A 23,121-nucleotide genomic window follows, 5' to 3' on the forward strand; every position below is an offset into this window, starting at 1 on the left:
CAGTGTATCTACACACCAATATTACATAGATATTAAACTCTTAATGTATTATGCCTTGTGCATTTAGTTATTTTAAATATTGTCATATACACCTTTTGGCATCTCTCATATTGTGTGATTATCTTCACAACTGGGTCGTCATGTCTGCAATACCAGGGTACCTGCCTACCCACTGATGATAGGCCAATAGCCTTGAAACATGTCTAGAGGCTAGTTTGTGAATTGTTTCGTTCATTGCTGTTCTACTCGTTCTGAAGGTTGAGGAAAGTGTCCGATCGTATCAAGAGGTTAGCGGCGGTCCTTTCAGCTGAGGTTACCCCGTTGTGGGGAACCTCCTTTAGGAAGGTAGTAAGTGATTGATTTTCTTTTGTTTTACATTTCTTCGAAATTTATTTCTGCCAAGTTAGCTATTTTCTTTTTTCGTTTTGCTGGTGTCAGGCAGGACACGGGATTTTTTAACTATTCATTTTCCTTAAGGAACCGAGATTAATTATGGCACAGTTCTTTTTTAGAGAAAGAACAGTGGACTTTCAGACTACAGAGGTTTGTCCAATTAGAGAGGTAATGCGGGCAGTGAATCAGGTTGTTTCAGTCCATGAGTCTGGGTGCGAGGTTAGCCTGTGCGGCCGTAGCTCCTTGAAGCTCTTGAAACAGAGAGGTTTTTCCTGATTTATTTTCTGATTTATTAGTTTAAATTGTCATATTAACTTATTTTCTAGAGTAGCTTTATATTCCTAGTTACGATACTTAGTTTAAAGTTTAACTTAGACAGAGATTTTGTAGATATTACTTAGTATCGGTAACGGTATCAAATCCACGTGTCACAAATTGAACGAGAGGTCTTTTTTTTTTAACCAAATTTAGTCGATTTATTAACCAATTGTTATATTGGTTAATAAATCAACCAATTTATTAACAATTGGTTAATTGTTATAAGTAGATTATAGACCTAGTCAGGATCCTTAGTGTATTCTAAATTGAGATAGCGAGATTTGGAAGCTAATCAATACTTACGAGTCCGTAGAAGTACCGTTCGAGATTTCCCGCCATTTTTACACAATAGCATAAGCTTAGTATAGTGCATAATATAATATTGTCAATTAATCAGTAAATCTATTAATCTTGATAAACTTTATTGTCAATTAAATTGTATTTTTAACTCTATATATATATATAACGACTTAATCGTAACAAATAATTAATACATAACTATAGTGGTACACGTGATACGGAAGTTGTATAAAGGGAACTCGTAGAAAACACTAGATACTGAAAAAAATATATATAACATAACTGTTTTGGGATATAACTTAAGGATTTAATTTTTGTTTTGAAATTTTATTGAATTAAATTGGAATCATGACTCTGACCAGAGCAGCAAAGCAAAAGGCTCAAGCTAATGGGAGTGCTGTGGTTCAGGGGAGAACTGAGGGGGGCAGTTGCCCTCTGAATCACAGTCTTTTAAAATGCACTGTTTGCTTGATGTTTGCGGAGCAGTCGGGTACGGGACATGATACTGCCAAGAGGGATGTCTTTGTGTGTGCACGATGTAAGGAGTGCAAGGAAATCAGGCGACAACTCAGCGTTGTTATGGGCCTTTATGAGAGCTTGAAGGACAGGGTGGATGCCCTCGAAGGAAATAAATTGAGGGGCCCATCAAGCTCTCAGCTGCCCACATCAACGCCAGAACTTGCACTTGGTCATCAGGCAACACAGAGGCAGCCCCCTAGGCAGAATGCGCCGGTCCCACAGGAACTAGTAGTTGTTGGTGACTCTATTGTCAGGGAAACGGGGAACATGCTTTGTAAAAAGGATAGGTGGAACAGGATCAGGGTATGTCTGCCACGGGCAAAGGTTGATGATGTTGTACAGCGGATATCATCTTTAAGGGCACAAAAGGTGATATAGTTGTACAACTTGGCACTAATGATATTAAGAGTAGGAGACCAGCAGAATTACTTAATAAGTACAGGTCACTGTTGAAAAAAAGCCGTGAATTAGGGTTGAATTTGAAAGTGTCTGCAATTCTGACCAGACACGATAGGAGGGAGTATATGATGAGAGCCTTGTCGATCAATTCGGCCATGGAGGGATTGTGCAAGGCTCAAGGGGTAGAATTTTTTTCAGCCTGGACTGTACTTGTTAACAGGAGAGATTGCTTCTACAGGGATGGGATACACTTAAATAGAAAGGGTGCAAGAATTTTTGCTGATGCTGTCGAGGCAGTGTTAGGTGGGTCGGAAAACTGCTAGTTGGGGGGGGATACAAGGATTAATAGATTAACAGTAGCCACTGGCAGAGGTGGAAGTGATTCTTGCACTGCTTCTATTGAAATGAGCAGAAGCCTGAAAAACAAGATGCAGGATATTTCAGAGACCGCTGGAAGTCACTGCGGTACAAGTAAACACATGGGTTGTGTTAGGGTAGCTAAGAATAGAAACAGGTGCATGTATACCTGCGTGTACACCAATGCTAGGAGTTTGGTAAATAAATTTGATGAATTTGAGGTATTGCTCAAAACATCAAAGGTAGATATGATTTGGGATATCAGAGACGTGGTGTCACACAGATATAAGTAACGCGGAACTGGAATTTGGGGAATACAATGTGTATAGAAAGGATAGACAGGACAGGACGGGAGGAGGGGTTATGCTATTAATTAAGAAACACATAAAGTCCAAGGAAGTGAAGCCAGTCGACATCGATGGACAGGGCAGTGTCGAGTCAGTTTGGTGTGACATAAGCTTGTTATTGTTATTTGGTTTTTAGGAGCATTAGCAACTAAGGCCATATTGCTCCGGGATATGCGGTGGTCATTCCCTGACCTTTCCGCATCCTCCGTATTTGGTGGTGACGGGCTCGAACCCCGGTCTAATCAAGAAGCGTGTGCTACGCACTGCTGCTCCTTCCCACCTGGCTACGGAGGCGCCCGTGTGACATAAGCATAGGGAAATCAAAATTGAGAGTAGGAGTGTGCTATAGGGAGTATATGATGAGAGCCTTGTCGATCAATTTGGCCCTGGAAAGATTGTGCAAGGCTCAAGGGGAAGAATTTTTTTCAGCCTGGACTGTACTTGTTAACAGGAGAGATTGCTTCTACAGGGATGGGATACACTTAAATAGAAAGGGTGCAAGAATATTTGCTGATGCTATCGAGGCAGTGTTAGGTGGGTCAGAAAACTGCTAGCTTGGGGGGAGACAAAGACCAATAGATTGACAGTAGCCACTGGCAGAGGTGAAAGAGATTCTTGCACTGCTTCTATTAGAATGAGCAGAAGCCTGAAAAACAAGATGCATGGTATTTCAGAGACTGCTGGGAGCCATTGCGGTACAAGTAAACACATGGGTTGTGTTAGGGTAGCTAAGAATAGAAACAGGTGCAGGTATACTTGCGTGTACACCAATGCTAGGAGTTTAGTAAATAAATTTGATGAATTTGAGGTATTGCTCAAAACATCAAAGGCAGATATTGTTGGGATATTAGAGACGTGGTGTCACACAGATATAAGGGATGCAGAACTGCAATTTGGGGAGTACAACGTCTACAGAAAGGATAGACAGGATAGGAAGGGGGGAGGGGTTATGCTATTAGTTAAGAAACACATAAAAACCAAGGAAGTGAAGCCAGTCGACATCGCTGGACAGTGCAGTGTTGAGTCAGTTTGGTGTGACATAAGCATTGGGAGATCAAAATTGAGAGTAGGAGTGTGCTATAGGCCTAATGACTCTGATGAGTATAATAAGGAACTGTACAGGGAAATAGAGTGGGCCAGTAAATCAGAGAGTCTTATAATGGGAGATTTTAATTTCCCAGATATTGACAGGAATTTGGGGGCTGGTTACTCACACACTAGCAGGGCTTTTGTAGATTTATTGGATGATTGTTTTCTACATCAGCATGTTCGGGAGGCAACTAGAGGGAGTAATACTCTTGATTTGATTATCAGCAGTGATTCTTCATGCAATCTGCAGATAAATGAACCACTAGGTGGCAGTGATCACTGTGTGCTGAAGTGGGATTTACTGAAAGAGGTAACTACCATTAGGGGTAAAGGGAAGGGTTATTGCTTCCGTAAAGGCGACTACGATGGACTGAGACAGTATTTAAATTCTATACAGTGGGACCAACTGATGATGTTACCAACAGCAAATTCAAAATGGGAAGCATTCAAAGAACTTATCTTGGAAGCTACTAGGCTTTACATACCAACTAAGAAATATTGTTCAAGGTTTAGGCCAAAATGGATGTCAGATGAACTAATGAGGCATATGGCAGAGAAGAAAAATGCATGGGATACTTACAAATTAACACATGACACAGAAGCCTATGATAGATACAAGTTGATATGTAACCAAGTTACAAAGGAGGTTAGGCAGGCGAAGGCAGATTACGAGAAATCCTTGGCAAGGGAGGCAAAGAAAAACAGCAAAGAGTTCTTTACTTATGTAAACCCTAGAAGGAAGGGGATGAATCACATTGGTCCGCTTGATATTGATGGGTCAACTGTTGATGACTCTGCTCAGGTAGCTAACAAACTAAATGAATATTTTGCATCGACATTCACACATGAGGAGTTATTCAGCGAGGGGAATGCCAGAGGTGTATTCAACTCTAGCAGTAAGCTACAGAATCTTGAAATAACTGGGAGTAAAGTGGAGGAGAAACTGTTGAAGATAAACACAAGAAAGGCACCCGGGGTGGATGGGATCTATCCAGTTATATTAAAGGAGGCAGCAAAAGAAGTAAGCAAACCCTTAGCCATAATTATGAGAGCTTCCTTGGACTCAGGGGAGGTACCCATAGACTGGAAATGTGCAAATGTGACCCCAATTCACAAAGGAGGATCAAACGCTGACACAAGTAATTATAGACCTGTGAGCTTAACGTCTGTTCCAGGAAAATTAATGGAGGCACTGGTTAAAGAAGCACTGCAGGATCATTTAGACAAGACTTCAGTTATAGCTCAGACACAGCATGGTTTTGATAAGGGGAAGTCTTGCCTGACCAACTTGATTGGATACTATGATGCAGTCACAAAAGAACTGGATGCAGGGAATAACTTTGATATTATATACTTGGATCTTAGAAAGGCTTTTGATACTGTTGCACATGGAAGACTGCTACACAAATTGGAGCAGTGTGACATTGGAGGCAAATTGCTGCTATGGATAAAGGGGTGGTTGAGGGGGAGAAGACAGAGAGTGGTAATCAATGGACACTGCTCATCGTGGACTAATGTTATTAGTGGAGTCCCTCAGGGCTCAGTGTTGGGTCCATTATTGTTTTCTGTATTTATAAATGATATTGATGATGGTATATCAAGCTTAATGTCCAAGTTTGCAGATGATACAAATGTTGGCAGGGTTGTCAAGGACACTACTGACACTATGCTGCTGCAACAGGATCTGGAAAGGTTGAGCAGATGGGCTGAGAGGTGGCAAATGAAGTTTAACATTGACAAATGTAAAGTACTACACATGGGAAAAAGCAACCCCAGAGCAACGTATCAACTCTGTGGTACTACACTGACAGTGGTAGAGAATGAAAGGGACTTTGGGGTGATTGTGCAGGCAGATATGAAGTTTTCGAGCTGCAAGAGTAGCTCATGGTGTCTTGTCAATGATATACAGGAATTTTTCTAGCAGGGATAAGGAGGTGATTATTCCCTTGTATAAGGCAATGGTTAGGCCACATCTTGAGTACTGTATACAGGTCTGGAGGCCTCATTTCAAGAAGTATGTAGAGCTGCTGGAACGGGTACAGAGAAGGGCAACAAGATTAGTGAATGGAACAAAGGGTTGCTCTTACGAAGAAAGGCTTAAATTTTGCAAATTACAGAGTCTGGAGACTAGGCATCGGCGAGGTGATCTGATAGAGGTGTATAAGGCTTTGAATGGTTTGAGCATGCTCAATGCCAATGGGATTCTTCATCTTGCTCAGAATAATCACCTCAGAGGGCATAAATTCAAATTGAGGAAGGACGGATGTCGGATAGATGTGCGGAAATTTGCCTTTGGCCAGCGGGTGGTTGGTTGGTGGAACCGACTTCCATCACTTGTTGTTGAAGTTGATAGCCTAAACAAATTTAAAGCTCAACTGGATAGGTATTTCGAACAAACGGAGGGGTGAAATGGGAGTGGGGTTTTTTTTTTTTTTTTTTTTTGGCTGATGCTGAATAAGCTTGCTTTCTTGCATCATATGCCACTACTAATGCTAATGCTAATGCTAATGAGATAAAAGGATTAACTTCATTACCGAGGCAGAAATATCAGTTGGTCTTGAAAACAATAGAGGCAAGACAAAAGGTTTTGAAAGGGTTTTCTATTAGAAACGTAATGATCAAACCTGTGCATATAGGTAACATACGCAAAGTGGTTACTATTGACAGGTTTCCGGAAGAAATGTCTAATAATCCTGTCGAGAGGTTTTTTAACCTCTCGACAGGATTATTAGACATTTTAGACATTATTAGAGATTATTATTGTTTTCTGTATTTATAAATGATATTGATGATGGTATATCAGGCTTAATGTCCAAGTTTGCAGACGATACGAAGGTTGGCAGGGTTGTCAAGGACACTACTGACACTATGCTGCTGCAACAGGATTTGGAAAGGTTGAGCAGATGGGCTTCGAGGTGGCAAATGAAGTTTAACATTGACAAATGTAAAGTACTACATATGGGAAACAGCAACCCCAGAGCAACGTATCAACTCTGTGGTACTACACTGACAGTGGTAGAGAATGAAAGGGACCTGGGGGTGGTGGTGCAGGCAGATATGAAGTTCTCTGAGCAGTGCAGACGAGCTGCAAGAGTAGCTCATGGTGTATTGTCAATGATATATAGGAATTTTTCTAGCAGGGATAAGGAGGTGATTATTCCCTTGTATAAGGCAATGGTCAGGCCACACCTAGAGTACTGTATACAGGCGTGGAGGCCTCATTTCAGGAAGGATGTAGAGCTGCTGGAACGAGTACAGAGAAGGGCAACTAGATTGGTGAATGGGACAAAGGGGTTCTCTTACGAAGAAAGGCTTAAGTTTTGCAAATTACAGTGTCTGGAAACTAGGCACCAGCGGGGTGATCTGATAGAGGTGTACAAAGCCTTGAATGGTTTGAGCATGCTCAATGCTGATGGGATTCTTCCTCTAGCTCAGAAAAATCACCTGAGAGGGCATAAATTCAAATTGAGGAAAGACAGATGTAGGATAGATGTGCGGAAATTTGCCTTTAGCCAGCGGGTGGTTGGTGGGTGGAACAGACTTCCATCCCTTGTCGTGGAAGTTGATAGCCTAAATAAGTTTAAGGCTCAGCTGGACAAGTATTTCGAACGAACAGAGGGGTGAAGTGGAAGTGGTTATTTTTATTTATTTATGTTACTTTTTTTTTTTTTTTTTTTTTTTTTTGGCTGATGCTGCATAAGCTTGCTTTCTTGCATCAAATGCCTCTACTAATGCTAATGCTAATAGTAGTGGTTGCTCCAATTTTAGGGACTGTACGACTGGTGGGTAGGGATACAGAAGGTCGGGTTGTGGCAGTGGATTGGAGTTATGGGGGGCCGCACAATTAGACTAATCTGTGTCTATAGTCCAAATTCCACTTTAGGAAGGAAAACACTGTTTCAGGGGCTGGAAAACTATATGAGGGGGGTGCAGTGGGTTATAATGGCAGGGGACTGGAACTGCGTTCCTGACCCCATTATGGACAAAATTCTGGTGGGTACCCCGCATAATGGTACGGGGGGGGGGTTCGTGAATTACTTATGTAAACTCTAGAAGGAAGGGGATGAATCAGATTGGTCCACTTGATATCGACGGGTCAACCGTTGATGATCCTGCTCAGGTGGCTAACAGATTGAATGAATATTTTGCATCGACATTCACACATGAGGAGTTATTCAGCGAGGGGAATGCCAGAGATGTATTCAACTCTGGGAGTAAGCTAGAGAATCTTGTAATAACTGAGAGTAAAGTGGAGGAGAAATTGTTGAAGATAAATACAAGAAAGGCACCTGGGGTGGATGGGATCTATCCAGTTATATTAAAGGAGGCAGCAAAGGAAGTAAGCAAACCCTTAGCCATAATTATGAGAGCTTCCTTGGACTCAGGGGAAGTACCCATGGACTGGAGATGTGCAAATGTGACCCCAATTCACAAAGCAGGATCAAATGGTGACACAAGTAATTATAGTCCTGTTAGTTTAACTTCTATTCCTGGAAAATTAATAGAGGCACTGGTTAAAGAAGCACTGCAGGATCATCTAGACAAGACTTCAGTTATAGCTCAGACACAGCATGGTTTTGTTAAGGGGAAGTCTTGCCTGACCAAGTTGATTGGATACTATGATGCAGTCACAAAAGAACTGGATGCAGGAAATAACTTTGATATTATATACTTGGATCTTAGAAAGGCTTTTGATACTGTTGCACATGGAAGACTGCTACACAAATTGAAGCAGTGTGGCATTGGAGGCAAATTGCTGCTGTGGATAAAGGGGTGGCTGAGGGGGAGAAGACAGAGAGTGGTAATCAATGGACACTGCTCATCAGTGGACTAATGTTATTAGTGGAGTCCCTCAGGGTTCAGTATTGGGTCCATTATTGTCTTCTGTATTTATAAATGATATTAATGATGGTATATCAAGCTTAATGTCGAAGTTTGCAGATGATACGAAGGTTGGCAGGGTTGTCAAGGACACTACTGACACTATGCTACTGCAACAGGATCTGGAAATGTTGAGCAGATGGGCTGAGAGGTGGCAAATGAAGTTTAACATTGACAAATGTAAAGTACTACATATGGGAAACAGCAACCCCAGAGCAACGTATCAACTCTGTGGTACTACACTAACAGTGGTAGAGAATGAAAGGGACCTGGGGGTGGTTGTGCAGGCAGATATGAAGTTTTCTGAGCAGTGCAGATGGGCTGCAAGAGTAGCTCATGGTGTATTGTCTATGATATATAGGAATTTTTCTAGCAGGGATAAGGAGGTGATTATTCCCTTGTATAAGGTAATGGTCAGACCACACCTAGAGTACTATATACAGGTCTGGAGGCCTCATTTCAAGAAGGATGTAGAGATGCTGGAATGAGTACAGAGAAGGGCAACAAGATTAGTGAATGGAACAAAGGGATGCTCTTACGAAGAAAGGCTTAAGTTTTGCAAATTACAGTGTCTGGAGACTAGGCACAGGCGAGGTGATCTGGTTTGAATGGTTTGAGCATGCTCAATGCTGATGGGATTCTTCCTTTTGCTCAGAATAATCACCTGAGAGGGCATAACTTCAAATTGAGAAAAGACAGATGTAGGATAGACGTGAGGAAATTTGCCTTTAGCCAGCGGGTGGTTGGTTGGTGGAATAGACTTCCATCCCTTGTCGTGGAAGTTGATAGTCTAAATAAGTTTTAGGCTCAGCTGGACAAGTATTTCGAACGAACAGAGAGGCGAAGTGGAAATGGTTATTTTTTATTTATTTATTTTTTTTTTTTTTGGCTGATGCTGCATAAGCTTGCTTTCTTGCATCAAATGCCTCTATTAATGCTAATGCTAATGAATCGAGGTTTGTACTAAATTGGACTTGGTAGACATCTGGAGGGAAAAAAATCCGGGGAAACGAGCGGCCACGAGAATAGCCAATAATATAGGAACTAGGATAGATCGCATTTATGCAACAAGTCAGTTGAAGGATAAGATAACAATGATACGGCATGTGAAATTTTCGGGAGGTCAACAAGTTTCAGATCACATTGCAGTAATGTGGAAGGGAGATTTATTTACAAACGTTAGTCTGGGTAAAGGCTATTGGAAGCTCAACCCAGCAGTTCTGGAGAGAGAGGACTGGGACTTTACAACAGTTATTAAAGAGATAGTAGAGCAAGGTGGAAATGAGTGTAAAATGTTGGCGAAAATTAAAGAAAGTGCTAAATCATTTTATTACTCCAAAATTAAGGAAAGAAACGAACAACGCAGAAATAGACTGAAAGATCTCTTACAAGAAAAAAGAATTTACCAACATTGCAGGGATGGAAGGGCAACAGCGGAAGTACAAGCGATTATTGACGGTATAATATTGGAAGAAGAGAAAGAAAAGCGCAAAAAATACGGCTGAAATTTAGGGAGGCTGATAGTCCTTCAGCTGCATTTTACCAAAGAAGACTAAGGCTAAATAATTTAGCCAAAACGGTTCAGGAAATTAAAGACGATGACAACACACATTCAACAACACTAACTATTATGAATAGTTTTGTAAATTACTATGAAAAAGAGCTTGGTTTGCAGAAAAAAAGAGAGAGACAACTCCATTTGGACGATTGGACAATTCACACCCGAGCAAAAAGCATTACAGGACAGGGAACTAATTATGGGGGATCTAACTGTGACTCTAAAATCATGTAAATTATGACGCGTGCTGGGACCAGATGGTTTGGGGGTTGAATTTTATAAGAAATTTTGGAACTTGTTAGCGCCTATTCTTCTAGCCGTCTTTAACAAATTTTTTCAGGAAGGGGTTGTACCTGAAGGCTTTTTAAATGCCTTCAGGTACAATTTTCATTCTGCTACTTTCATACTATTTTCATTCTGAAGCATGGACGGGATTTAACGAAAATTGCTAACTGGAGACCTATAACGTTGGCTAATTGTGACTACAAAATATTTGCAAAGATTTTGTCAACTAAGCTAAAACGCGACGTAACCCAGGTAGTTAGAAGCACACAGTGCTACGGTATACCGGGGAGGCGAATAGAATATAACCTTTGGCTATTAAAAGATATATTAGAATATTGGAAAAGAAAGAGTTACAATTTAGCGTTAGTGGCAATCGACCTAGAAAAGGCGTTGGATAGAATCGACCACGACTACCTTTTCTCTATAATTAAAGATACGAACATAGGATCTCAGTTGTTTACAGTCCTGAGAAATCTATATACACGTAGTAGCACACGACTTTTGATAAACGGAGAAATTTCAAAAAACATTAAAATTGATAGGGGAGTAAAACAAGGATGTCCACTTAGTCCTTTGTTATTTACGTTAGCACTGGAACCACTACTGGGAAGAATAGACAGAACTGAGGCCATTCAGGGGATACCGTTGCTAAAGCCAGCAGAGCAGTGTATGCGGATGATGTTACTGCCACTTTCACTACGAGTTATGCTGTGGAAGAATTTATGTCACTGGTTACTTCTTTTGGTAAGAAGTCAGGGTTAAACATAAACGAAGACAAGACTAGCATCAAATTGCTAGGGGAATGGGTACATCGGCCTTTACCACAACGAGAAGTGGAGTCAGATAAATCAATCCAAATATTGGGAGTTCTGTTTAGAGAGAGTCCCATGCTACCCGTAGGAGGGCTCACCACTAAAATATGGGAAAGTTTAAAAGAGTGGGAAGTGGGACAATTTTCTTTTGAGAACAAATCCATTATTGTCAGAACCGTAATTCTTCCTATGATCTTATACATGGTGTTTATAACAGGAATCACAGCTAAGACAATGAGACGATTTTACGTTCCAACATTTCAGTTTCTATGGAGAGGAAAATGGCAAGAGATAGCGCAGAAACTTTTATTTTTACCGTGGGAAGATGGGGGAATAAGTATTCCAAAAATTAATTTGAGGTGTAGCTGTAAGAGACTGCTGGATGTGGCTAATATGGTGCAATCTAACCATTTAGTAGCGGTACTGATAAAATATTTTATGGGATTTAATACAGCCTTAATTAAAGGCGGCAATTATCTAGGACCAAAAGCAGAGAAAATTCCTATATATTACAAAAAAAATTCGGGATATGTGCACGCAGTTAAGGAAGAAAGATATAGGATCCTTTTAAGGGTGGTTTAAAACGACTCTACTGGACACCGTTTAACTCAGAAAATCCAGAAAAGCCAAATTTAGGAAACCATAATGCGCAATTTATTTTTAAAAATTTAAAAATTGGCGGAAACTACCCATCGCGTATTGATTTTTCGTGGAGGTTACGGAAATATACCAGTGAACGATATTACGTATAGATTTAGCCAGACAGGCAACAGATTATGCGAATTTTGTACCGAAATTGAAACAGTGTACCATATATTACTGTCGATTTGCGCAGGAAGTTTGGAAAAGAATTTGTAGATTTTTGAGGATAAGACAGTTCACACTAGAGGTGGTAATTTACTTGCAATTCGATCATCCCTTGGGCAAGAAAAAAATGTTCACGATATTTTTAATTACAGAGGCAAAATATCATGTGTGGAAGCTTCGAAAACAGAAAAGGTTTGGGACCTTTAAGGGATATCTTTGGGACTTGAAACAAACAAACAAACAATGTCTGCTTCCATGCAAAGGTTTTTACAGTTGGAAAAATGGCGTTTAGGGTCTGATAAGTTTCTGAAAAGGTGGGGAGAGCCACCTCTTCTGTGCAGTTTGGTTGGAGATGAGGTTCATCTTAAGTACTGGTTTTAGTTATTTGGAAAAAATAAAAAATAAAAAACTGTTTTTTTCATTTATTACAAAATTCAGTTTTTCTTGATAAAATGTAGATCTCTTAGGCTCTCATCAAAACAGTTCCATGATATTAAATTTTATAACTCATTTGTTTGGTTTAATAGACCTGGTCCAATGGATAATTTTTCACATTAAATTCACAAATAGCCTTCAAATGATCGTCTGAATTAAGATTTTTCATGATTTAGGTTTGGATTTTATAATTCATTTGTTTGATTAAATAGATCTGGTCCAATGCGTTTTTTTTCACATTAAATTCACAATAGCCTTGAAACATGTCTGGGTGGTGGTACTCACTGAGAATAAGTAATGATAGTCTTCTCTATTAGTGAAGCGTTACTTATTCAAGGTAGTGCAATATCATGGCAACTCATTGTGAAGGCAGAGCACAATATGAGAAAGAGGAAATGATGCCTACAACAACTACTTTGTAGTTTCTTAAGAGTTGTCTATGGTGTATCGACACACCGATATTATATTGATTTCAAAATAAATTAATTCAAAATCTTACCTTCTTCTAGAGATAAATATGTATTCCCTTCAACTGTACTGTATGTAAAGGATTTTGTGTTATCTAAAAATGAAATTAACAATATTAACAATATTTGGAAACATCCAAAAAAAAAAAAAATCACAATTTTATTTCTCCCATGTTATACATTTGTTATATTAAAAATTAAGCGTAAAAAAATATTTTTACAAAGTGCACGAGAATGCGCGATAACTAAAATTTATTATTTTTATATTACACAATTATGAATTTGCCTATTTAAACTCAAGATAAACTCAAAATTTATGAATTTACCTATTTAAACTCAAGAAGGAAAGGGATGAATCAGATTGGTCCACTGGATGTTGATGGTTCAACAGTTGAGGATCCTGCTCAGGTGGCTAACAATCTAAATGAGTATTTTGCATCTACATTCACACATGAGGAGTTATTCAGGAAGGGGAATGTCGTAGGTGAAGTAAACATTGGCAGTGAGCTAGATTATTTTCTAATAACTGAGAGGAAAGTGGAGGAGAAATTGCTGAGGATAAACATAAAAAAGGCACCAGGGGTGGATGGGATCTATCCAGTTATATTAAAGGAGGCAGCAAAGGAAGTAAGCAAACCCCTAGCCATAATTATGAGAGCTTCTTTGGACTCAGGGGAGGTACCCATGGACTGGAGATGTGCAAATGTAACCCCAATTCACAAAGGAGGATCAAAGGCTGACACAAGTAATTATAGACCTGTTAGTTTAACTTCGGTTCCAGGAAAATTAATGGAGGCACTGGTTAAAGAAGCACTGCAGGATCATCTGGACAAGAATTCAGTTATAGCTCAGACACAGCATGGTTTTGTTAAGGGCAGGTCTTGCCTGACCAATTTGATTGGATACTATGATGTAGTCACAAAAGAACTGGATGCAGGGAATAACTTTGATATTATATATTTGGATCTTAGAAAGGCTTTTGATACTGTTGCGCATGGAAGACTGCTGCACAAATTGGAGAAGTGTGGCATTGGAGGCAAATTGCTGCTATGGATAAAGGGATGGTTGAGTGGCAGAAGACAGAGAGTGATAATCAATGGACATTGCTCAACGTGGACTAATGTTATTAGTGGAGTTCCTCAGGGTTCAGTGTTGGGTCCATTGTTGTTTTCTGTATTTATAAATGATATTGATGATGGTGTATCAGGCTTAATGTCCAAGTTTGCAGACGATACCAAGGTTGGCAGGGTTGTTAAGGACACTACTGATACTATGCTGCTGCAACAGGATCTGGAAAGGTTGAGCAGATGGGCTGAGAGGTGGCAAATGAAGTTTAACATTGACAAATGTAAAGTACTACATATGGGAAACAGTAACCCCAGATCAACGTATGAACTCTGTGGTACTACGCTGACAGTGGTAGAGAATGAAAAGGACCTGGGGGTAATTGTGCAGGCAGATATGAAGTTCTCTGAGCAGTGCAGACGAGCTGCAAGAGTAGCTCATGGTGTCTTGTCAATGATATACAGGAATTTTTCTAGCAGGGATAAGGATGTGATTATTCCCTTGTATAAGGCATTGGTCAGGCCACACCTTGAGTACTGTATACAGGTCTGGAGGCCTCATTTCAAGAAGGATGTAGAGCTGCTCGAATGAGTACAGAGAAGGGCAACAAGATTAGTGAATGGAACAAAGGGTTGCTCTTATGAAGAAAGGCTAAAGTTTTGCAAATTACAGAGCCTGGAGACTAGGCATCGGCGAGGTGATCTGATAGAGGTGTATAAGGCTTTGAATGGCTTGAGCATGCTCAATGCCGATGGGATTCTTCCTCTTGCTCAGAATAATCACCTGAGAGGGCATAAATTCAAATTGAGGAAGGACGGATGTCGGATAGATGTGCGGAAATTTGCCTTTAGTCAGCGGGCAGTTGGTTTGTGGAATAGACTCCCATCGCTTGTTGTTGAAGTTGATAGCCTAAATAAATTTAAGGCTCAGCTGGACAGGTATTTCGAACGAATGGAGGGGTGAAATGGGAGTAGTGGTTTTTTTTTTTTTTTTGGCTGATGCTGAATAAGCTTGCTTTCTTGCATCATATGCCTCTACTAATGCTAATGCTAATTTCACATTAGCAGAAAGAAATAAAAAAATGAGTTTGAAGTACAGTTGTGTGATTGTGTTTTCATAGATGTATTTAATGGGTGGAGCATGGAGCATTTAGAATCACAACTGAAATATATAACACTGGGAACAACTTAAGCTGATCTTTTTCTCACAATCAACCCTTCTAAGTACACAGTCGAAGTGAGTGGTCCTTTAGGCACCTCAGATCACAACTTGTTGATTGTCTCTTCTCCAATGGAGCCTTTATCTCATGACTATTCCCAACCTCGTGCTGTTTGGAATTACAAGAATGCAAAATGGGATAACCTGCGAGATTTCTCTTCTTCTTTTCCTGGGTCAGATTACTGTTTCAAAACTTCTGATGTCAACGTTTGCTCAGATCATGTCAGTGAAATTATTCCTGTAGAAATGGACTCCTTTATTCCAAACTCCACTTTAAATTCTCATCTTTTATCTAACCTTGGTTTTCCAATAAATGTGCTAAAAATGCTCAATAGAAGAATGTTGCATGTCGTAATTGGCTTTTTTCCAACTCTTCAGTTTCATTTTCTGCTTACACCAAAGCTTGCAACAATTGTAAAGCAGTTATTAATCAGTCCAGACTAGATTTTGAACAGGCTAAGAGTAGAAAACTTGCTTCTTGCCCTAATGGTAGCCATGCATTCTGGTGTCTTGCCAAAGCTATTGACCGCAACTTTTGCCCATCTCTGCTCCCACCTCTGTCTAAATCAGATGATTCTATTGTCACTTTAGCCAAGGATAAAGCAGACCTGCTAGCATCCCAATTGGAAGAGTAGCTCATGGTGTCTTGTCAATGATATACAGGAATTTTTTTAGCAGGGATAAGGAGGTGATTATACGGCAATTATCAGGCCAAACCTTATGTATTGTATACAGGTCTGGAAGCCTCATTTTAAGAAGGATGTCGAGCTGTTGGAACAAGTACAGAGAAGTGCAACAAGATTAGTGAATGGAACGAAGGGTTTCTCTTATGAAGAAAGGCTTAAGTTTTTTTTTAAGTTAAGTTTAAAGGCTCCAGACACTGCAAATTACAGTGTCTGGAGACTAGACACCTGCGAGGTGATCTGATTGAAGTGTATAAAGCCTCGAACAGTTTGAACATGCTCAATGCTGATGAGATTCTTCCTCTTGCTCAGAATAATCTTCTGAGAGGGCATAAATTCAAATTGAGGAAAGACAGTTGTAGGATAGATGTGTGGAAGTTTGCCTTTAGCTAGCAGGTGGTTGATTGCTGGAACAAAGTTCCATCTCTCGTTGTGGAAGTTGATGGCTTGAACGGATTCAGGTGGACAAATATTTGGAGTGAGTGGATGGGGAAATGTGAAGGGCATTTGTGTTTTTTTTTTTGGCTGATGCTGTGTAAGCTTGCTTTCTTGCATTATGTGCCCTTGCTAATTCTAATGTAATGGAGAAAAATCTTGTAAAATTTGAAAAGTGACTTCCAACATCATGGCTTCCTTTGAGTGGATTGAGAACCTAACTTTTAGGTTAACCCTTTAATAACAGACTTTAATGCCGTAGCAAGCAGAGGCGAAACTGATTATTACACTACTTCTGTTGTGACATGCAGAAACCTGGAAAGCAAAATGTGGAGAATTACAAGGTGTGCTGTGGAAACTGCTTTCAACATCAGGCTAGTTAGAGGCAGTAAGAGAAGGCAATGCCAGAATCTGATTATCAGCAGTAACATTTCACGCATTAAGAATGTCCACATAAAGGAAATGCTAGGTATCAGTGATCAAAAGCCTGAAGGAGGCACATATTACTTGCATATACCCTAATCCAGTGTTTCCCAAATTGTGTTCCATGAACAATCGTAATTAATAATTAAAAAAATAAATTAAATAAATTTTACATATTTGTGGCATACACCACTTCTGTATCATTATAATATTTAACATAATTTTTTTTCAGTCATTAATGTACTGGCATAGACTAATAATCAAATAGACTGCAGAACACTTTATTTTAGCGGGCCTTGCATAAAGAAGTATGTATAGAGGTAATGACAATGTGGTGATCTAGTATGCCATTCATATGTGATTTAGATTGGAGTACATGGGTTAAAGAAGAGGAGGAAGCGAACTGATATCATCACTAGACTCACTTCCTTCTATAAAATTTTTTTTGATAATTATTAGTATTTCAAAATATTATTACTAAAATATGTGACCATATATTTGTGGTTGAAAGAAGGAACTTTAAAACCAGAAGCAAAGTACTTCTAGTAGTGCAACTGTGGTCGATGAAAATGAACACAATATTGTCACACTTCAAAGTGAGGATGAACAATCGCAGCCTTTTGTTCCCCAGAAATTCAAAGTGAAAAAACAGGAACCAACTAATAAAAGACCAAAATGAAAGTATAATGACAGTCATTTGAATTTCGGCTTTACACGGGTTGGAAATAAAGATGCTCCCTGATGCACAGTGCATGATATATGTAATAAAATATTAGCAACAGTGTTTTGGCTCTCACTTTACTTGTGTTTCATAAGTGTTCCGTGAATATGTTGTGAGATGAAAAGTGTTCTGTGACTAAAAAAGTTTGGGAAACGCTGCACTAATCCAAGGAGCGTATTAAATAAATTTGAAATTGAAATATTGGCTAAGTTATCAAGTATGGGAATTATAGGGATATCAGAAACATAGTGCCATTTAGACACAAATAGTGTGCATTTTGAAATGAATGGTGAAAGGGAATGCAAAATTTGAATATGGGAAATAAAATGTGCACAGAAAAGACAGGATAGAACAACTATACTGATGACAAATAAAGTGGGTCAGTAAATCAGAAGGTCTTAATAATGGGAGATTTAACTTTCCAGATACTGATTGGACTGAATGCTGCAATTTGCAGAATTGAACCTTTTCTCAGTAACAGAAAGGGTTTAGTTCTGGATTCCAATCCGGTTGCCCATTGCACATATTCCAGCAGGTCTATATCCTTCCTAAAATGAGGCATCCAGACCTATATGCAGTAATCAAGATGCAGTTTAACAATTGCCTGTTACAATAATTTGTTATCCATGCTAACAATTTTCCTGTATATCATTGACAAAACTCCATGAGTTATCCTGACAGCCTGTCTGCATTGCTCATATAGCTTCACATCTATTACCAGGTTACTACAATTATTATCAGGTCTTTTAATATATCAAGTTATTATTCAGAGAGGGGAATGCCAGAGGTGAATTAAACTCTGGCAGTGAGCAAGATGATTTTGTAATAACTGAGAAGAAAGTGGAGGAGAAATTATCGAAGATAAACATAAAAACGGTACCCTGGGTGGATGGATCTATCCAGTTATATTAAAGGAGGCAGCAAAGGAAGTAAGCAAACCATTAGCATAATTATGAGAGCTTTGAACCCAGGGGAGGTACCCATGGACTGGAGATGTGCAAATTTGACCCCAATTCACAAAGGTGGATCAAAAGGTGACACAACTAATTATAGACCTGTTAGTTTAACTTCTGTTCCACCAAAATTAATGGAGCCACTGGTTAGAGAAGCACTGCAGGATCATCTAGACAAGACTTCAGTTATAGCTCGGACACAGCATGGTTTTGTTAAGGGAAAGTATTTCCTGACCAATTTTATTGGATACTATGATGTGGTCACAAAGGAACTGGATGCAGGGAATAACTTTGATATTATATATTTGGATCTTAGAAAAGCTTTTGATAATGTTGCACAGGGAAGACTGCTGCACAAATTGGAGTACTGTGGCATTGGAGGCAAATTGCTGCTATGGATAAAGGGATGGTTGAATGGGAGAAGAAAGACAGTGGTAATCAAGGGACACTGCTCATCGTGGACTAATGTTATTAGTGGAGACCCTCAGGATTCAGTGTTGGGTCCATTGTTTTTTTCTGTATTTATAAATGATATTGATGATGGTATATCAAGCTTAATGTCCAAGTTTGCAGACGAAACAAAGGTTGGCAGGATTGTTAAGGACACTAATGACAGTACACTGCTGCAACAGGATCTATAAAAGTCGAGCAGATGGGCTGAGAGGTGGCAAATGAAGTTTAACATTGACAAATGTAAAGTACTACGTATGGGAAGCAGTAACCCCAGAGTAACGTATCAACTCTGTGACACTACACTGACAGTGGTAGAGAACGAAAAGGACCTGAGGGTAATTGCAAGCAGATATATTAAGTTTTCTAAGCAGTGCAGATGGTCTGCAAGAGTAGCTCATGGTGTCTTGTCAATGATATACAGGAATATTTCTAGCAGGGATAAGGAGAAGATTAGTGAATGGAACGAAGAGTTTCTCTTACGAAGAAAGGCTTAAGTTTTGCAAATTACAGTGTCTGGAGAGTAGGCACCTGTGAGGTGATCTGATTGAGGTGTATAAAGTCTTGAATGGTTTAAGCATTCTCAATGCTGATGGGATTCTTCCTCTTGCTCAGAAAAATATACCTGAGAGGGCATAAATTCAAATTAACGAAACACAGATGTAGGATAGATGTGCAGAAGTTTGCCTTTAGCCAGCGGGTGGTTGGTTGGTGGAACAAAATTCCATCCTTTGTTGTGGAGGTTGATAGCCTAAAAAAATTTAAGGCTGAGCTAGACAGGTATTTGGAATGAACGGAGGGGTGAAATGGGAGCGTTTTTTTTTTTTTTTTTCCTTTGGATGATGCTGCATAAGCTTGCTTTCTTGCATCATATGCCTCTACTAATGCTAACTTTACCATACGGTTGGGATGTTAATCTGAAATTACTGTAACCCATATAGAGCACATTTGTCAATGTTAAACATTAACTGCCTTTTTTTCAGTAGCTTACTCTGATTACTGCCTGGATGGTTAACCATCCTGCAAACGTTTGTATCATCTAAAAAATTTATACCCTATCACCTTCATCAAAATCTTCATTATTTTCAACAAGTCTTGAAGCCTCATTTTAAGTAAAATGTGAATCTCTTGGAATGGATGCAGAGAAGGACAACCAGATCAGTCAAGAAAACAAAGGAGGCACTTCTACTACAAAAGACTTTGATTCTGCATCTGCAAACTACAGCACTTGGAAACTAGGTACTTATGAGGAAGCCGACCGGGCTAGCCGAGTGGGTAAAGTACCTGCCCGGCAACCCAAAGGTCGCGGGTTCGATTCCCGCCTCGGGCTTGGATCAAAGTACTGCAAAAACCTTGGGAGGTGCAATATGGCCACAGAAGCCGATGCGCCAACAACTACCAAATCAAAAAAAAAAAAAAAAAAAAACTTATGAGGAGACTTCAAAGTGTTAAAGGCTTTAAATGGATTGAGTAAACTTAATGATAATGGCAATCTAATCTTTCTGAGCCAACACACAAAAGGAGATATAAACTTAAATTGAAAAAGGTTAGCTGCAAGATAGATGTGTGAAACATTCTTTCAGCCAGAGAGTAATTAATTGTTGGAAAAAACTACCCTCTGGTGTCATGGAAGCACATAGTTTGAATAAATTTCAGGCAGAATTACACATATCATTAGATGGGATGGACGGATGAAGTGGGTAGTTTTTTTTATTTTTTTTATTTTGGCAAATCCTGTAAAAGCTTATTAACTTGCATCATTTGCCAATATTAATAATAATAATGAAGCATAATTAGGGAAACAGGTGAGTAGTGGTTGAATAATTATTGAAACTGAAGTGAGTAGTGGTTGAAGCAACCATTAATTGTGATTCCTTCACAAAAAATGAGTGTGATTTTCAGATGTAGGTGGAACCAGAAAACTTTCTTCTTTTCCTAATGGTAGCCGAGCATTCTGGTCTCTTGTCAAAGCTATTGGCCGCAACTTTCGCCCATCTTTGCTCCCACCTCTATCCAAACCAGATGGTTCTGTTGTCACTTCAGCCAAGGATAAAACTGACCTGCTAGCATCCCATTTTTCTTCCAACTCATGTATTAATCATCTTGGTAAAACACTTCCCACCATTCCCAACATGCTCCATCCAATGCCTCCTGTGGCCTTCTGTCAAAAGGATGTCAGAAGGATTTTGACGAATCTTGATGCAAAGAAAGCTCCAGGTCCTGATGCTATTTCTCCACGTGTTCTCGAAACCTGCACTCCTGAAGTTACTTCTGTTCTTTGCCAAGTTTTTTCATTTTCTTATTCCAAAGGCATTTTTCCTTCTGCTTGAAAATTTGCTCATATCCAGCCAGTTCCTAAAAAAGGGTGACAAATCCCTCCCATCGAATTATTATCCCATTGCAATCACTTCTACTCTTTCTAAAGTAATGGAGAAACCAATTAACCATCAACTCTTAAACAACTTTGAAACCTTCTGTCTGATCAATGATCGCCAGACAGGATTCCATCAGTGTCGATCCACTGGTGATAATCTGACTTATGTTACCAATTTATGGACAAATTCAATGGAAACATTTGCTGAAACACAAGCATAAAGGTTTGGCATAAAGTTTTTCTAAACAAGCTTCCATCTTATGGTTTTCCAACTGTTTTTTGTAATTAGTTATTCAGTTTTCTCTCTGATCGCTCACTGAGGGTGATGGTAGATGGCTCTCTGTCTTCTAATTCCTCTACTAATGCCGGTGTCCCCCAAGGTTCAGTTCTTTCCCCCCACTCTTTTCCTCTTGTATATTAATGACCTTCTTCCATTGACTGGGAACCTATCCATAGATTTACTGATGATAGCACATTGCATTCTGCTTTCCATTTTGAAAAACCTTGCCCTGCTCAATTAGCTTCAACTTCTCGAATATCCACTATCAATTTCTTAAATACCAATCTTCAGATAATTCTCCAGTGGGGCAATGACAACTTAGTTGATTTCAATCCTTCTAAAATTCAGTCTTGTCTTATATCTCGCAAAAAGGATTCTTCTGCTCCTATGCTTATCCTATGCTTATCTTTGGTGACACTCCGATTTCTGGGCAAAATGATATATCTCTTTTGGGGATTACCCTGACTTCTAATCTCTCTTGGCACAAGCACATTACAAATATTGCTTCCTCTGCATCTAAAAAACTTGGTTTTCTCTTTTGCTCTTGGCGTTACTTTTCTTCCAAACAGCTGTTCACTCTGTACAAATCACAAATCTGCCCTACCATGGAATATTGTTCCCACATCTGGGGAGGTGACCCCAAAACCTCTCTCAGGCTTCTAGATTCCATTCAGAAGAGGGCTGTTAGGTTAATTAATGACTAACAGTCTCTCCCCACTTGCTGTCTCATAGACATACTCTTTCTGCTGCATGCCTTTTCTGCATATACTTCCATGGGCACTGTTCTTCTGAATTGGATTCTATAATTCCCGATCTCTTTCAAAACAGTCCAAACATGAGCCACCATCAGACAACATTCATTTACTGTCCAACTTCAAATTCACAGAACCAACTTTTTATCTTCCTTGTTTATTCATTCAACTGCCGTTTTCTGGAGAAGAAATTGGCAGTCTACAGAAGTTAAAGTCTAATGTCAACAAATATCTTATTTTGTCTTCTCAACCTCCAATCCAAGCATGGTACTTACTATAGGTTCTAATACCTCTTGTATTTGGAGGTTTCACTAAAAAAAAAAAAAAAAAACACACACACAGACATCACTGAGATTAGAACAAAGGCTATATATTAGCATCAGCAGAAGCATATGATGCAAGAAAGCAAGCTTATATAGCATCAGGGGAAAAAAAAAAAAAAAAAAAAAAAACATTCCCATTCCACCCATCCATTCACTCCAAATGTTTGTCTAGTTCTGCCTTGAACTTATTTAAGTTGCTGACCTCCATGGCGCCTCTGTAGCCAGGTGGGCAGGAGCAGTGGTGCGTAGCACACACTACCTGATTAGACCAGGGTTCGAGCCCATGCCTACTAAATACGGAGGATGTGGAAAGGTCAGGGAACAACCACCGCATATCCCCAGAGCAATATGGCCTTAGTTGCTAATGCTCCTAAAAACCAAATAAACAAACAACAACAATCATTCCGACAGATGGAAGTTTGTTTCAACAATCAACCATCCATACATCTATTCTGTAACTGTCCACAATTTGAATTT

The 23,121-nt window shown here is 39.4% G+C and overlaps 1 protein-coding gene across 1 annotated transcript in view; it reads right to left on the minus strand.

The window, feature by feature from the left end:
• Positions 1-23,121, minus strand: part of LOC150081150 (uncharacterized) — a 421,878-nt gene that overhangs the window by 184,156 nt on the left and 214,601 nt on the right. The window contains exon 13 of the mRNA XM_090380944.1: positions 13,000-13,062. Coding sequence (XP_090237070.1) covers positions 13,000-13,062 — 63 coding nt within the window. The remainder of the gene's footprint in view (positions 1-12,999; positions 13,063-23,121) is intronic.

The sequence above is a fragment of the Mastigoproctus giganteus genome, chromosome 9 (assembly GCF_048544385.1).
Source record: "Mastigoproctus giganteus isolate SK-2022 chromosome 9, ASM4854438v1, whole genome shotgun sequence".
Taxonomy (NCBI): Eukaryota; Metazoa; Arthropoda; class Arachnida; order Uropygi; family Thelyphonidae; genus Mastigoproctus; species Mastigoproctus giganteus.